The sequence below is a fragment of the Labrus mixtus genome, chromosome 17, assembly GCF_963584025.1.
Source record: "Labrus mixtus chromosome 17, fLabMix1.1, whole genome shotgun sequence".
Classification (NCBI taxonomy): Eukaryota; Metazoa; Chordata; class Actinopteri; order Labriformes; family Labridae; genus Labrus; species Labrus mixtus.
The window spans coordinates 22350485-22368646 of NC_083628.1; the positions used below are offsets into that span (position 1 = coordinate 22350485).

Consider the following 18162-nt stretch of genomic DNA (forward strand, 5'->3'; position numbering starts at 1 on the left):
TCCTTTTTTTTTTAAAGACTGTCATATTGATGCAAAGCTTCTCTCTGTTGTTAAATGAGGTAGGTAATGGAAGCAACTCAAATGCGATCAATACAGCGCCCTTCAGCAGCCCTGCATCACCTTTTTTAAATTTGGTAGTGTTCAGTTTAAACTTCGGTCCTGGGGGGGACAGGGCCTTCTCCATTGCCGCTCCCACCTTCCGGAACTCTCTCCCTAAAAACATCAGAGACTCCCCCACACTCACTTCCTACAAGAAATCCCTAAAAACTCACCTCTTCATCACTGACTCTCATCCTCTTCCCTCGACACTACTTTTATGTTGTATTGTTCTCTTAGTTTTTGCTTTGTTTTTTGTTGTTTCCTGTCAAAGCGTCTTTGAGTATTTAGAAAAGCGCTATATCAATCTAATTTATTATTATTATTATGTTGAGAGTCAGCTCTCTTGGTCGGTTCAGTGAAGGAACATTCAATCTTCTTTTTTAAACCAACTTCAATGACTCCATCTCGGGATGCTCAAGTGATTCTTGACTAATTTAATAACTTTTTTTAAAAGCCAAAACATTCCAATGTGTGACCTTTAAAAATGTAAGTAAAGGCAGTAATGCATATATCATTATCCGGTTAATGTTGAATGAAACACTTTCCTTTAATATGATCAGTCAGAATTGTATTTTGAAGTTCATCAGTGTGAAGAGGGTAATACTGCATGGATCATTAAGGTGTGACTCCATTCAGAGTGTTAATGGTTTCAGACACTCTGTGTGTCTGCTCTAACTCACTGTTCTCCTGTTGCCTGCAGACCTCACACATGCAGATGAGGAGCAACTCTATGCTTAAGATTCTCATATGTCCAACTTTCTGTGGTCATTGTGATATGATGATACCTTTTCTTTAAATGTAGTAACACTATATTCTGACATATTCAAGCATGAGTTTTAAGAGAAACCATAATGATCTGAGTGGGTCCCCTTCTCTTTGCTGCTGTTGGGCTGAAAGGACAATGAGATATTTAAAAAAGGAGAAAAAAATCAAAGGAAATCCAGGGGATTACCACCTGAAAGGACGTGAACTTTGACCTGAGCAGTACGACATGGATTAAATGTTTTAATACAAGGTAAGTCAGATTTCCACTGCAGGAACTTTACCTTGGGATCAGTCATTTGTAGGAACTCCAGGGACAATCATTTCCCATCCACAAAAGGTCCCTGCTCTGGTCAGGGGTAAATTCTTTCCAATACAGCACCTTTGGGTCTCAGGCTCGCTGCGCTAAACAAACTTGATTTGCACTTTGCTGGCTTTAGCTTATCATTTCTGCAACCAATTTTTAAAAAACTGCAGCTGCTCACCTTGAATGTTACAATTTTTTTACTGCAACACATTTATAGAGTTCCAGACGAAAGAATCTGAAGGGCATTTTATTTGAATTGGGAACACCTGAAGCACAAATTCAATCTCCTCCATACCAACTGTAGTTGTAGTGTTGCACACAAGTTTCACCAGAGTTCTCCAAGGTGTCATCGTTTTCTAGTCACATGATAAATGAATATAACAGAAGTTACTTTTTAGAACAAGAGTTGAACAGTAAAAATAATATTCATTGTACTTTATATAGACTGTATGGAGATAATTAGACCTCCTTAATGGATTGATGAAACATTTGTGTTTGTTGAAAAGTACCTGGGACTGACTTTATGTGGAAACTCGGTGACATGACTGCAAGCTGGGGTTGGTTAGTTATTTGTGTTATATCCACAGCACTATAGACGTTTCTCTGTATAGCTTTTGACCTCTAATAGTGCTGCAGAACTATTATTGTTTTTCTTGTGCATGTTTTGTGTAATTAACAGTCTAACAAGGGAGTCTTCTTCTCTACTCCCTGATTCACAGGGGGCACCTGGAATACACAACCATAATCCAACAAATGCAATGAACGGGAAGACTATATGCAGGGAAACATGGCTGTATTCATAAATGCAGGATTCTACTTTGTTAGCATATTGAGATTTCAAACGTTTTATGAGAAGCATTCACCTACTGTAGCATCTTTGACTTCAAATATGAACACCATGTATCTTAGAGTTTGCTGAATCATGTAATATAACTCTTTCCTTTACCAGAAAACCCAAAGTGGCACAGGGAAAAGAACAATTCTTTCACCTTAGCAAAAAGCACAAATGATGAGATTGAAAGGTCACTTCACTTGCTTGACCTTAAAGTATTAAAACAAACAATTGCTCTACTTCTTAAAATGTTTCTGGTCCCTTCTAAAACTGCAGCAAAGTTTATGATCATAGATGGACTGAGCCAAAACAGAAAGGCTGTGAAGGACGCTAAAAGGCCCTTAAAAGCTGAGAGGTAATGCAGAGTAATTCAGTGTCTGATAACTATGAGCTAATCATTCCACATAACACCAAGTCATGTGACCCACTGTAAATGTAGACATATTGATTTGTGCTGCTGTAAACACAGGTAGCTGTTGTTTAAATGCCCACCTGTTTGGAGCCCGTTTATCTTCCATGTGAGGAAAACTGATGACTCTGTTAAGCTTTTAGTCATTCGCAGTTAAGCCTATTAAGTGGAGTATTTAAGCCTTGTTAAGCCTTCAAAATGATTACAGCTAACCATGAAATGTGGTAATTTAATAGTGCGAAGGTAGTCTTCTTCATTTTTAGAGGAATCTTTTCCTGTTGTGAGGTGTCTTGTTTATGCTAATCAGTTAAAGGAGAAGCTATAGGCTAACAGTCCGGCTGCATTTCTCTCACACACACACATTCAAACACACAAGGCAGTTATCTTAATGTAGCAGTTTGATTCACAGCGGCCAGCTCTTTATTAACTCTTTAATTGTGTTAATAATGAGATCACTAGAATCTTCTTAGTCAATCTCTGGTAGCTCATCTCAAAGCTTCTGCAGCTAAAATTGAAAACCGTGATAATAGCCAAAATCATTAGCTCTGCGGTGGTCTGAAACAAGTAGTAATTGTCTTAAATGCCTCTTGCTCTCTCACTCACTTAGTGTCTCTTTACCAGGTATATTTCCTGTGTCTCCTTTTTGCTGCTCTGCTACGTTGGTATCTCTGTTCATTATAAAACTGTACTGTTAGGCTTTCCACTGTTTCCCACTCTAATTACTGGGATCGATCATCTTGAGACACAAACAAACAAACAAACAAACAAACACAAACACACATGTACACATTGTCTCTTGGACCTCCTGCTCACACATAGTGACAGGAGACAGGGATTTAAAGGAGAAGCGCTCACTAACATATTTGAGAACAGATTTTGAGAGGAATAGGCCTTTTGGTTCCATAAAGAAGTCTAAGGTCTTTGATTTCAACTCAGGACAAATTGAAGCAAAAACTAAAGTGTTGCATTTATATTGTGTTTAGTGTATTTATTAGCAGGTAAATTTTGCACACGTATCAACATTTTATATAATGTATTAAGCAGTTAATGAAATCTTAAAGAGATTGCTTTTTAAACATCTATGAAGCATCTCTAATATTATTTACTTACCTAGTTTATACTTTGTCATTGGTTAATTATTCAATTGTAAACCATCTTTAAAGCTCAAATATTATTACTCCTCTGCTGCTCTCTGCTTTGTGGAATGACTGACATTGTGCCATCATTTTGCAGAAGTCCTAATGGACCATTTTGGTGTGTTTTTTTATTCTGCCATTCATTACACTAAGTAAGTCAGTAAGTGAAGTTTATTTATATATCACTTTTCACAGACAACGCTCACAAAGTGCTTTAATTCAAAACAGGAACAAGTGAGTAGTCCATGGACCGACAGCATAAATTCCTGCTATGACCATGAACAATAATTGGCGCAGTAAAACATAGATCAAAAGGTAGACTGGGTGGACATGATTACCCACAGGCCTGTCTAGATATAAACTTTTTCAGCTGCTAATTAATGAGATGGGTGGGGAATTCCAAAGGACTGGTGCGATGGCCTCAAACACACGATCTCCTTGAGTCTTAAAGGTCAGTAGGTCATCCTTGTCATTACCCCTGAATCTGAGGTTGATTAATTAATTCATATAAACCTGAGAAACGTCGGCCCACACATCTTGCAGTGGAGTGCAGTGGGACGACTGGTTGCTGCTCTCAGGGTGGTAATGAACAACACCGTCTGCTGCTCATGGATTAAAAGAAAGAGGGTTAAAGTGACCATAGTGACAAAGAATGGGTGTTCTGTAGTAGTTTAATCTTTGATGAAAAGCACTTTGTTTTGTCTTATTTTTCATATTACCTTGGTAAAGCCGTTGTTATTTTCTTTTTGTAATTATTTTAGTTTCACTCGAAGGAAGACAAAACAAATATGATATTTTTAACAAGTTTGTTAAATCAAATCCTTTTTATTATGAGAAGAAATGAACTACTGTTAGTGACTGAGCTATGGCTGTTTGTTTATGAGAGGAAGATTGAAAATAAATACTCGGAGAAGGAAATCATTAACTGATAACCAAGTCCTCTGCAACCATGCACATGCTATCAGATGCTCTTGCTTTTATCTCGGCTGCCTGGGTTGCTGCTCTGCTGACAGCTCTGCTGTGTCACTTTCAGGAGGCTTCATCTGCGATTTCGGTCAGCTCGGCTTCAACCTCATTTGCATCTCTGATATTCAGTTGCTTTCTCTATCTCATTGATTCATTTTCAAAGACCACTTTTATTTCCAAAGTCTTTTTCCATTTTCCAAGTCAGTTGATCCATTTTTGAGCTTTGTTAATTTCTTTGACATTATGATTCTATCAGCCCACACACACTTGGTCACAATTTGAAATTAAAATGACACAATGGGTCTTCTTCCAGTGAGCAGACGGTCCTCAGTTTGCTCGGGTCAGCCTTTTTAAACACTTCAGTTACTGTTTAAAAAAGCAGAAGGAATCACTCTCAGCTTTAAAAAGAAGGCTCAGCTCTTAAACTCTGTTCAAACTACACAGAGCCATTTGTCAACACAGTAGCCTCAGAGCACTGAACTGCATCATTCACAGTTCATATAACTGTTTTACAAATGTTACCAATCCCTTTGGTAACAACATAGTTCTCCTCTACCTCCACAACTTGTCATGAGTGAAGAATCATGGCAAAAACTTGCAGGCAAAGACTGGTATCTCTTGAGAAATTACATGAATAAAACAAACAATGATATGTGTATTAAACTGATTACAGAGTATGGCATGTTGAAGATGAATGATTTTACAGTAATATTGCAAATTATTCTCTAAATACAACTGCAAACAGAAGTTATCTCAGAAAAGTTAGACATACTTCTCTAAGTTGAGACATCACCCATAAATTAGAGACTATGACCATTATGATGCTTGATGTTTCTTTACATGCAATCAGGGAATAAAAACAGGTTGTATTCTTCCTGGTGATGTTTTCTCTACAAACAGATAACAACCAGGCCCAGAAATAATATCAAAGTTGGTCTTCAGACTTTTAAATTACTCAAATCTTATAGTAATGTAATTTAGAATATAGAGCATCATTACAGAGGTCCCTCTCTGACATCATTTGGTCTTATAACATTAATGGTCTGATTTGGAAGAATTCATTAAATATGATTCACAGTAGTTGTTTCAGATGAACAGAGGAAGTGAAATATGCTTGCTACAAATTTATAAGCCTTCCAAGTAGATAAAAAAATATGCATTTTATGGTATAGTGAACATTATGCAACATACACATTGAATGCTGATGTACTATAGGACTAGATTGTACAAGCTAGCTGCTAAAATTTCCTTTAAAATAGTACAAAATTGCAATTCATTATTTATATTAACTATATAATGATGTACATATGTTTGATTTTTAACTTCTTATTATCTTATGTACATATGTTTGATTTTTAACTTATTGTTATTTTTGATAATTACATTCCTGTTTCTTGAGCTGTTGTGACAAAAAAAATGTCCCTTATGGGGGATCAATAAAGTTTATCTTTATCTATATTACAAAGGAGCTTTAGCATTGTTTAGATATTTTAGAACTTAAAACAAAATCCCAATCAGCACATCACATGTAGGCTACCATAATGTCAAATTAAACACCTGTTTGGTTATTTATTGGTGTCTAAAGTGCGAGTTGTTGATTGGTTACTCGTGGCTGCGTCACTTCCTGATAGAGGACGGTCAGAGGGGGAGAGAGACGCCAGTCCGCACTCCGTCGCTGTGGTAACGTCTGGGAAGGGGAGACACCGAGCAGCAGCTCACATTCATACTTCAGACGGATATTAAAGAAAAAGACAAACAAACAACCGGCTGGAGTTACATTACATGTTGCTTCGAGCGTGAAATAAGGCTGGAGGGATATTTTGTTATTAACTTGACGTCGTTTGGAACTAAAACCTGAGCGGGATATATGAACTCAACGGGACGCTGAGCAGGAGCACAAAAATAACTTTTTAACTTATTGTTCCTCGCCGAGGAATTATCGTTTCTTTCCGCTCCAACAGTGGAACAAGTAGGCTACAAGTCGCTTGAAGTTGTGCTGTTTTCTTCCTCATTGTGGAGCTACTGCTGCGGTGTGTGTGTGTGTGTGTGTGTGTGTGTGTGTGTGTATGTGTGTGTTGGCGGTGAGCGAGACACCAGAGAAGCGGAGGCTCGTCAGCCACCTGACCTCCTGGAAAATTAGACCTTAGCTAATGCCACGCAGGCTGAGATCCTTACGTGGCTCATTACTAAGCCCTGCGACGGAGCGGGAACAGTGTCCACCAGGCTGTTGCATGTCCAGTCCTGACGCAGCATTCCGCTCCTGAAGTTTGTCCAATTCAATTACTGATATCGAAATGACGGTAAGTGCTAATTAATGTGTGTCAAATGTGAAACGGAATTTGTTTGACTCTATTGAAGTTCCTCCTCTCATCGCCCTGTGCGGCAAATATCGAGTAATAAGTGGATAAACTGTCTGAGCCCGACAACATGGATATAAACGGAGTGCACGTCCTCCAGTGGTCGTGATGCCAAGCGCCGGTCTAATCCCGTGCAACCAGCCCGCAATGCCTGCTCTCTAACCCCGCACCAGTGTGGCGCCGTGTCCCGGTCTCACCGCCAGGATGAGCAGCACCGACCTGGAGCGCATGTCGCTCAGCTCCTCGGCCAACTCCGTGGCCTCCAGTGCGCGGACTCTGTCGGCCAACGTGAAGAAGCTGCACAACGCTCTCAACCTCCTGCTCAATGACTTCGAGAGGGAGCAGTTCATCCACTGCCTCAACGTTTACCACTCCAAGCGGAACGTGTATGACCTGGTGCAGACCCTGAACGTCATCCTCAATGCGCCCAGCAAGAGGCAACTTCTGCCCATGCTGCGGCTGGTCATCCCCCGCTCTGATCAGCTCCTCTTCGAGCAGTACACCTCGGAGGGCCTCTATTTAAAATCGGATTTAGCTGCAAGCAATGGCAACGCTGAACCCCCACCGGGGGACTTCCCAGGCGCCAGCCCGACTCCTTCGGGGCATTTTTCCCCAAACAACCAGCCTGAGTACCAGGTCGCGTTGCGGGGTTCTCCGGACAGCTTCAGCACCAGCAGCGAGGGGACAGCTCCCCTGGTGCCGCTGCTCGGGAGAAACTTTATCCACGAACCGCCTGGAGAGATACGGCAGGTCAACATGAAGCGGCACAAGAGCAACGAGGGCCTGGGCTTCAGCATCCGGGGCGGCTCGGAGCACGGGGTCGGCATCTACGTGTCTCTAGTGGAACCGGGGAGCCTGGCGGAAAAAGAGGGTCTCAGGATCGGTGACCAGATCATGAAAGTCAACGACAAAGTCTTCGACAAAGTCACTCATGCTGAAGCGGTGAAGGTAAGTGTTTTTCTTTTGCACTAAACCTGCACACCGCTGCAGAATGCAAATGCAGAGGTCTGTCACAGTTATGGAAACTTCTTGCACTGTCCTTGTCCTACAGCCTGTAGTTTATAATAACAGCATGCTGTATATAAATCTACAGCCTGTTGTTTATAATAACAACATGCTGTATACCTACTGTTTATAAGGACTCCTGCTTTGTATTATTTCATTTTACCAGGATTTTGTTGTCTGAAGCAACTTTGAAAGCTTTTTATTGTAGATGAAAATTCATTGGATTTGATCAGTTGGTTCGCAGTAGAAGCAATTTAAAAACATCTCTGGCCCTTGAAATATTGAATTAGCCATTTAAAATCTTTTTGACATTTTTTAGCCAAAGCTATCAATCATTGAAAAGTGAAGATAATGCGCAGATTAATCAATGATATCATTTTTTTTTGATACCTTAGTTGTAAAAGCTGTGTACATGTACACCGTACAGAGACCACTACTACAGAGCATGTATGTAACTGGACCCCTCATAGCAGCTGGTACATGGAAGTGTGTGTGTGTGTGTGTGTGTGTGTGTGTGTGTGTGTGTGTGTGTGTGTGTGTGTGTGTGTGTGTGTGTGTGTGTGTGTGTGTGTGTGTGTGTGTGTGTGTTAGTTGTGTTGGCTCCAGTGCTCAGAAGCTATAAACTCAGAATTTAGATTGCGCCCATATAGTGCATTATTGTCAATGCAGCATAGTGTAAAGAAAGCCCATTAGCAAATAGGGTGATAAAAGAGCATGTCTGATTTGTGCACAGTGAGGATTGATTTAAAGGAAACCTTGTGAGGTCCTTGGTTTTTATGAGAGCAATATGAGCTGTCCATGGTGCTGAAATCAAATCTGTGTTTTTTTCTCTTGCAAAACTGCTCTTGCCTCTTTTTTCCCCCTGTGCTCTACACGCCAATTTTTCTGATCGATTTTGTGATTGTACTTGTTCATGCTTTTTGCCCTTGCTCGCACATAAGAGGGGTTGGGTCTGTAACAAGGTTCAAGTCCATTTTCAAGCATCTTGAAAATCAAACTCATACTCAATGCTTTTACTCCTTTATGTTCCTCCTCCTTGAGTTTTCTTCGGAAATGATATTTTAGCAATTCCCAACATGTAAAAAGATGCATGTTGATATTCTATTTTTTAGTAGTACCTGACTCTATTAATTCAGTATTACAATAAGTGCACTGCTTGTAGCAATACTATTATGCTGCCCTCTTGATCAGGTCTCTCTTGGACAACAGATTTGATCATTTTCAATAAGACTTAAATCGACACAAATAAAGGAAAAATAATAGTTTGAATTTACAAATGCAGCCCCTATTCTAACTTACATCCACTGTTTTCAGTAAATTAGTTGACACAATACTGCTTAGACAAAGAGAAACAACCACAAAAGGGTAGATATCTATAGTTTTTTTAAATTTAATTGTATGTAGTTTTGAAAGGTCACTACTTTTTCCCTCAAATAGACGTAGATTATTGCTAAAAGTCCTTTCTAACCCTCAGTGATCTCAATAAAGTTGTACAGACTTTTATCTCCTCCCTTGTTGATTTTTGTAATTCACTTTATGTGGAGCTCAGCCTTACGAGGGGCACCTACCCTGAAATAATTCAAAATCCTGCACCTGTAGGATTTTGATCATTAGAAAGAGATTAGAGCATGTTCTGACTGATTTGCCTTCATCCCCTCGTTGCTTGTTTAATAATACATAGTAGGCTTTACCGGGTCAAGGTCTCTGGAACATTAGATATATATTTTAATCCTGCAGCACAGGTCCTCTGACTGTGCCTTCATAGTCCAGCCCCCAAGATTTAAGAAACATGTACTTGGATCATATTCACACTTGAATTTGATCCTTGTATTTTTCTCTATTTTTGTGGCACAAAACACTTGGTAACTTAAAGTGCTTTATCTGTACTGCCAAAGTTTCTCAAAGGAAGATTCACAACTCGATGATGCATTTTGGAGTAATTTGTGTTTGGAGTTTCTCAGAATCTGCTCTTTGGACTATAATCTTACTCAAGACTGCTGCCGAAAGTCTCTGGACCTCTTACTGAATGTGGTATCAAGCTGAGCTGGATAGAATACTAATGACAAAATTAACCATCCATGGTTTTCCAATCAATTTTCTCTATACAACGTTGTCTCTCTTCTGCAGATAGAGGCTATTGATCACTGTACTGTAGATGAATAACTGAAGAGTTTTGTTGCTTTAAGGCAGCAGGTCATTTCTTTGAGTAGTCGTATCAGTTTGGACACTAAGAGGGAGTGAAAGCAAAGGTGGATACAAGTGTGCAGCTCATGTGTGTTGTCTAGTCCTTTTCTTTATCTACCTTTTTGACAATGCCAGTTAATCCTTGCTCCACGATTGTTCTGCCACTTATTCCACTTCTAAGAAATCCATGATTGCTCTGGTATGGTACTAAGCTTTGCCTATTACCAGTCATACTGTTTTCCCTTCTGCTCAGCTGTTGTCAGGCTGACAGGGCAGGCAGAAAGCCAACAGTAAAGAAAGCCTGTCTGAGATAAAAATCCCCCGAGGTCATTAATGGTAGCGTCTGTTATTTTTATACCTTCTCGGTTTAGACTCAATGTTATTACAGGCTTTTAGAACTGTAATCACTTTAACCTTTTAAAGTCCACCAGACAAAGTGTGTTCATCTTTACAAACTCACCTTGTGTAGCCAAATATTATACAATCCAATAGCACGGTATTTTGTTTAATTCTTTGTAAGAGAAGGCAAGTGACATTTGAGCTTGATGTTTAGATTTATAACTGATACTCGGTATGTGAAATGTTTATCTCGACTGGGTTGATGTAAGATGATATGACCCTACATTTGCAAACCCCTAGATATATTGTTTTGTCCTTGCGCTCTGTGTTTGATGAAGTATTGAGACGTGCAGGTTGGGGTAAATGAAGGACGCAAATTGAAGGGAGATGAACATTGTTCTACTTTTTTTTTTAGTTCAAAGCATGGCCTTATCTTAACATCACCAAACTTGATTGTTTCTGTTTATTTGATCTACTTTTATGACCCCATGGGAAATTACAATTTAACAAGCTGGGACTATTCCCAACCCTTCTAACAAACTAGTCGTTCCAAAACGTTTCTAAAATGTTAAACACTGTGGTTAGATGTTGGTGCTCTAACTAACTAAGGTTAAGGCAACAGAAGTTCTGGTTTAGAAAAAGAGCATAGTTTAGGCTTAAACAATAGTTCAATGTTGAATTGTTTTCACAGAGGACAAAAACAGCAGTCTCTTGAATTATAGAGAATGAGCAAACATGCATCTCAGAGAGTTTTGTAAATCCACCCAGAGTTAGAAGATTATAAAAACAGTCTATAAGATGATGATTTTGTTTTCTTTTACAGCACCTATGAAGATAATTGTTTGTTTTTAGACTTTTCCAAAGTGACATAAGTAACGATTGATCTGCGATTCTAGTAAAGACCGGAAAAAAATAGTACACTCTCAAGTGAGTTCAAAAGCAACAATGTGGGGCCTATGACCGACCAGTCACTCCATGGTGATGAAAATCATGTCAATGTGCTTGAAATTTTTAAATAGGAATTTGGCAAGCAAACAAGTAATTGTTATAAATACTGTAAATTCAAGGGCATTTAGGAGTGGGCTACAGGCTCAGTCAACATTGTGTTATATCATTCATTGATGTAACAGACATTTATTTCTAAGAAATTCTTTGAGATGATACAGATATTGAATTTACAGCATGTTATACAACACATTTTTTTAAACCAAAGGGAATTGTAGACAGAATATTGAACTGTAAATTGATTTAAAAACACTTACTTCTTGTTTGAACAGCCTAAATGACAAAAGTAATCAATAATTAAATCTGTAATACTCAGTACTTCCTACAAAACATAGCACAGCACTGTAACATACTTTATTAAGGGTTTCAAGCCTGAACAAGTGCTCTTTATACATTTCACGTCATGTATTATGTATCCTAATGCATGAAGCAGTCTTAATTTTTAAAACGTACAGACATTTTGCACTCCAGGACATGACTGGAAAAAGCTCAGTGACTTTCAGCTTCTGGCAGTTTAGACAGATGAAATGTCACCTTTGAATTTGCTGCTGTCTGGACGCTCTTTTGATGAATCCAGTTGTGACAGCAATCACATCTGATCCAGTCTCCTTACCCCCAACTGAACTCTTTTCCCACAGAGTTTCCAAACTAAAAAATTCTGTTCATTCAGAGTCAGCACTCTCATTAACCCTGTTTACAGCATTTGAGCATTAGGCACTTTTCTTGGTGCAAACAGCTCTGATAAACCTGTCGCATGCTCTCCACCCAGCAAAAAAAACACCAAACAGAAAAAGGGTTGATTGGGAAGAAGGGGGAAAATTTAGTAGCTTATGAAACATATTTTTCTAAGGAACTGGTAGAGACTAAACCATTCAATGGATTAACATGACTACAAATGATTTTGATCCAGCTCTGCTAGAAGTTAAATGTTATAGTAGTCTTATTTGAAGGGTACTTTTCAAAACACAAGACACAAAGTGTTTCACAAAGGCAGGAAAAGAAAAAAGGCAGGTTTAATCTAAATGGCCAACAGGGTACCCTGCGCACAGCATAAACACATTCTCAGGTGTGCATGGTTACAGGAACACTGAAAATAACTTAATTGTGAGCGAACAACGCTTTCTGCCTGTGTCTTCCTCAGGTTCGCCCAGCAAAAAAAGGCAGGTGTTAAGATCATCAGGTTCTTTAGATATCAATACAGGAAACAACAAAGTATGAAAAGTGAAGACTTAAAGGAGCGTTTTGTCTTTTATAGTAAGACGAATAAACCAAGGAGAGAGAGCCCAGGAGAGACTCAAACTTTGGCCACTGTGTTAAGGAGTCAGTAGTCAGGGTACTCACTCTAATAAATGAGGTGCTAAATTCTTTATACAGTACTGCACGTTAAGTCAGACAGAAATTAGCATTTAAGACACTTTGCTTTTCTCCTTTGACACACAAAATAAATCACTGATCCCACAAAAACAGCACATTTTGCTACAAGTCTTTGCAACTTATTTTGTTTTCAGCACATTACTCATTCCCAATGTTTTCCTCTGCTGTATAACTCTACTTAAGCCTAATCCGCTCCACTTTAGCAAACCTGTGTTGCCTGATGAGTTCAGGGATGGCCTCTGAAAGCAGCAGATTGTTGTTTAGCCCAGGGGACACATCAAGGGCTTACAGCTGTATTTCTTTCTGTCTCTGACTCTCTCCTCTAAGAGAGAGAGCCTAAGAGCCTGCCTTGGCCCTGGTCCCTGGAGCCGCTGCCAAGGTTAGGTACCCAGTCAGCATTTAGAGTTATCTTTTACTTGTGCTGGACAGTCAGGAGATGTGATGGGATGGCGATAGGGACATAAATCTTGTTGTTTTGGAGCCAGAGCCACAACAACACTAAGACAACAGTTTTCCCTTTCCATCAGCTGCAAACTTCCTGTCTCTGACTTCTTATTCTAATTGGTTTTAAGTCTGGGAAGTAAAGGCAGAATACTGGCATAGGGGACACCTAAGGACAAAGACCTACAAAGGAAGAGAGGAAGACACAAGACAAGAAAGTTTGGAATTACCTTGTTGACGGACATATCTACCTGTCGTCCTCTTGTCTTACTTTGTATTTGTACCTTCTTCCTTTATTCCAATAAGAGAGTAGATTTGTGTTCTTGGGGCCATTGATGCTGTATGCATACTGCAAAGGGACTAGAGGAAGGGAGGATTAGATAAAAAACAGATAAAGTCCTGGCCGGTCTTAATTCATTGGGTTGCTGCCAGGCACATTGACATGCAAAGACTTGGCCATACGTCAGAGAAATGGGAGCTGATTGGCCTGAGGCAGCTCTTCAGCCTTCTAATGGTAGCAGTGTTGATTAGATGGTGGCAGGCAGATAGAAATTTCATTAAACTTGGGTCCAGTTTTAATTGATTCATTGCCTAGAACGGATCCTGAAGTCCTTAAAGAAGTTTGTCTTGCTCCATGTTTCCAACACCAGGACCTCCAAACATTTTTCTATCTTAAGTTGGCTGAACATGAAAAGAAGCAGAGCCACTTGTATGTTTGTCAAACGGTCATGATCACACTGCGCTTTATGTGAACATAAGGTAGCCCGTGCAATCTAATTCTTAGGTCTTTTGTGTTCTCTGATACCTTTTGAAACAGGATGTTGGAGCATCACAAACCGCCCTAAGTGATCATTTTGCACGTGTCATTTGGCTCCTCCATTCTGCATGACAAAGTTTGCTGCACAAAAACTGAATCCCATAGTTTGCCCAAGTCAAACGGTGTTCAATCCACTTGTCCTTAAAAAGATTTTGGTTCTGGTGTGGAAAATCTTCAGGATAGTAAACTGCTGAAGATTCAATGTTTTACTGTTTTAAACACTGCTGGAAGCCAACACTTGATTGATTGACTGATTGTTCAGTGCATCTACAGACATGTCTGTCCAAGAAGCTTTACCACAAACATAGTGTCTCTGAAATAATTTAGGATAGTCAATATTAGTTAAATTAAAGATAACATTTGTCTCCGGAAATCATGTTGGAACATCTTAACGAAATGTCAGAGTTGTTCTATTTCAGCTCTTGGGGGCTTTTGGCAGCTTGTAATACATCTTTGGTTATGTATGAGGAAATACATTCCAGTTGGGTCAGATTGACGCAAAGGCTTTCTCGTTGTTGTTTTTTTCTGTAAAGACAGGCCAGCTGTCAAGAATTTCTGTCAAGATTTACTGTTCTCACGCTACCCTATAAAAAGGAAAAGGCTAAAAAATGCAAACAGTCCAGGAAAATCATTTCAGAGCTTGACAGGTGAAAGTTTGAGTGCCCTATGTGTCTGATTTACAAGTTGCACAAATAATATGCAAAGTGCATTAACAGAAATATATCTCATGTTTCCTTTTTCCAAGAGAAGAGTGCCTTAAGAAGGAGGGCTCTCTTAAAGCAGCTCAAGGAAACTTCCCCAATGGGATCAGTTTAAAAGTCTTGCTATCTCCAAACAGCCTTTTAAAAGAAATGATGGGGTCATTTTATAATCTGAGATGTGGAGTTATTTGGAGTTATATGTACTTCCCTTGAGCTAACTAAGGTTTTGTTTATACGTTCTATAAATTAGGAGGAGTGTACATCAGATGTGAGATGATGGTAAAATATTATATGACCTCTTTGGACAATGTGCTGTAATTGCTTGTATCACAAAGTCCCACACAATAAAAATCAAAATGGGTGTAAGTTGTTAAATTCTTTGGTGAGATGAAATGGCCCAGATTCTGTAAGCCTGCAGTAGTCCACTTGTGATGTGTGATAGAGTCAATGTATGCTGTGACACTGTACTGCAGCTGCTCGGCTGATTCAATATTGTGTTGAGCAGCCTTGAAAGAATAATGGTACAGTGCCTTTAGGCCTGGCCTCTGGGCTACTGTGAATGCACTCGTGTTATACTGTATGTAGGTGATAGTGCTGAGCAGCAGATTTGTCTACCGGGTCTCCAAAGTTTGGAGTGCATCTCTCTGTAAACACAGAGCTGATTGTTGCCTAAGGCGCCCCAAAGGTTAGACAGCTCAGCAGCACAAATGTCATGCTGCTTAAATCACAGCACAAGTGAATAATTTCTTTCATCATTCCCAGCTCTCAGCAACTTCCACTTACGTGCCCTTGAGCAAAACACTTAACCCTTAATTCATCAAATGGCAATGAGGGGAGTTTAGCTATCTTCTTGAGAGCTTCCTGCTGTAATATCTGATGGAAAAAAAGGGCAGAGCATGCTTGCTCAACAAACCCTCCTAGTTTAAAAAATACCTACTAAATAGACCAAACAAGTTATTTGATTGACTATGGTCCCTTTTATTAGAGTCTGTGAAACCCCATTGGTCTACATTAACACATATTGTGTATCACAAGCGGATCTTTATTAGGTGGGTGTGCACTCGTACAGTTATTTATGTGCATACAAATCAAAGGGGTGTCCGCTGTGCTCTGATTTGTGTGAAAGGTACATCTTGTAAGCGGCTAAGAGAATGCAGTCTCTATTATACAAAGCCCCCTCTTTCTTCTAGTGAATATTTCTCATTCAGTGATTTTGGGGGGGGGGGGGGGGCTGCAAAAATGTGTTCATGATAAAATGAAGGGACCATTTGGTTGTCTCTCAAATGTTGCTTGTTGAAAAGACTTGGGTGGTAAATGCTTGCTCTTTTGGTTCATTGATAGCGTTTGTTGTTGATGCCACACAGGGCTTATTCTATTCTGCCCTTTTTTCTTTAACACTGGCAGTAATTGTATAATAATTTATAATTCATGATTTTTTCAGATGACAAAAAGTTATTTACATTCTAGTCGGATAATAACACTCTTGTAGGCTGAGCTAGGAATTTAGTGTGTCAGTGAGAGAGGGGGGCTTTTGAATTATGATGATAACTGTGTTGGAGGGCTCAGAGGTCGATGACTGTCAAGCTTTGGCAACTGCAATGACAATTACCCTATTTTGAATGACAGTAAAAATGCCATCAACAATTTCTATATATCTTAGTGCACAAATACGCCCAAATCTTAGTGACTGGAAGTTGGCGCTGCTATAATATGATTTTCACTGTTGTGCACATTTTTACTTGTTATAAGAAGAATTAAATACCAAAGAACTTAATTTTATTTTAGTTATTTAAGACTATACTCACTAAGAAACCCCCCAAAATCCCCCATAGGTTGCCACTGTTTTGAGGTTTACTGTAAAGAGTCTTGGTTTGGGATTTTGGAACCAAGTCAAGCATTGCATCTTTAATGTAACTCAGGTAACTGTGAAGTAGACCGTTAAAATGCAGTTTTATTCATTCCAGGCAACAACAGCAGTGGTCTGTAATGGAGTGGAACAGATTGAATTTTTGGACCAGCTTGGTCGATCTGATTAAAACAAAGTGCACTGGTGGTACTTTGAAAACTACCCTTGTGGTGCCCTTGAGCAAGACACTTAGCAACTCTTTGCTCCATTGGCTAAAAATGACTTGGCCAACGGCTTGCACTGGCCGGCTTCCAGTAGTGAATGTGTGTTTGACTGTATGAGCATGAACCCAGTCATGGCTGAAGGTTTGAGGGTCAACGCTTATTCTTCTCAAATTTTTGGCAGCTTGAACTTTACGCCTCAAGGATAGAATATAATTTCCATCCACTGCACAGATCCAGTTCTGTGGGTCGAGGACTGACTGGACATTTGACCTAAATCAGTCAACTTAAAATAATAAATCTCAACGAAAAAGCCCTAAAATGATCACACTATTTCCCCCCCAAGTGTTCAGTTCAGGTATGGGTTGAGTTCAACGACATACATTATTAAAGTGCCAGCCTCTCCAGGTTTTAATCAGGAAGATATATGGATGAATAGTAAAGTTTGTCTGCAAAGACAAATGCAACACACAGTTCATAGCATGGAAAATCCACTTATTGATGTTTTTACATGTAATTAAAACTTAAAATGGGTAAGAATATGATAGATATTGAAAAATAACTGATTTATAACAGGATGTTTAATGACTGTGCAGCACTCTTGAAAATGTGATTCCTTGAAGATTAGTGCAGCTCCTTTGTTACAGTACGTTTCCTTCTGAAATAATAATAATTTAAATTCTCATACTTTAATTCATTAGACAGGGGTAAATTTATATCTTGTGTTTTGGCATGTTAAACTTATCAATGTAGACATTTGTTGCAGAGTAAGTTTAAATGCTTAAAGGCTTTGTACCTTCCTGTAGAAATGTAATTGTGCTGTAAAGTTTGGCGTTTAAACATGGGGCCCATGGGGATTGCCTCATTTCTGGAGCAAGCCTCAAGTGACCATTCAAGGAACTGCAGTCTGTTACACTTCTTCACTGGCTCATCTTTTAGACCGGGAGTTTTATTCTTGTCCTTCACAAAGCAGTTCTCTCTCTTCCTCCTTTATAACTATTCCATACTTTCGTATTTACAAAGACTTTAACCTTCAACTGGTCAGACAGAAAATTATAGCTTTTACCTTCTAAACATTAATTTACTGTCTTAAAGGCCATGCCCCCTCCTGTATGCTCCTCACACATGTTCAGTTCAGTCACTGGTAGCATCTCCTGGTACTAAATCAGCACAAACTCTCCCCTTTCCCCTCATTTGATGTCAAATCTCTCATTATTATGTCCATCTTAAGACAGGCTTTTTATTCTCCCCTGGTTAGCCCACCTGGGGTCTCTTAGACAGATCTGCTGCCAGAGTGACTCTATCGTAACGGTCTAATTGCTTTACAATGGAGCCGCCAAATGCTTCAGTTCACAGAGAAG

At 39.4% G+C, this 18162-nt stretch overlaps 1 protein-coding gene across 5 annotated transcripts in view; it reads left to right on the forward strand.

Moving 5' to 3' along the window:
- Positions 1 to 6160: 6160 nt before the first annotated feature.
- Positions 6161 to 18162, forward strand: part of whrna (whirlin a) — a 130660-nt gene continuing 118658 nt past the window's right edge. For all 5 annotated transcript variants that reach the window (XM_061061636.1, XM_061061637.1, XM_061061639.1 and 2 more), the window contains exon 1: positions 6161 to 7816. In XM_061061636.1, coding sequence (XP_060917619.1) covers positions 7073 to 7816 — 744 coding nt within the window. In that variant the 5' untranslated portion in view covers positions 6161 to 7072. The remainder of the gene's footprint in view (positions 7817 to 18162) is intronic.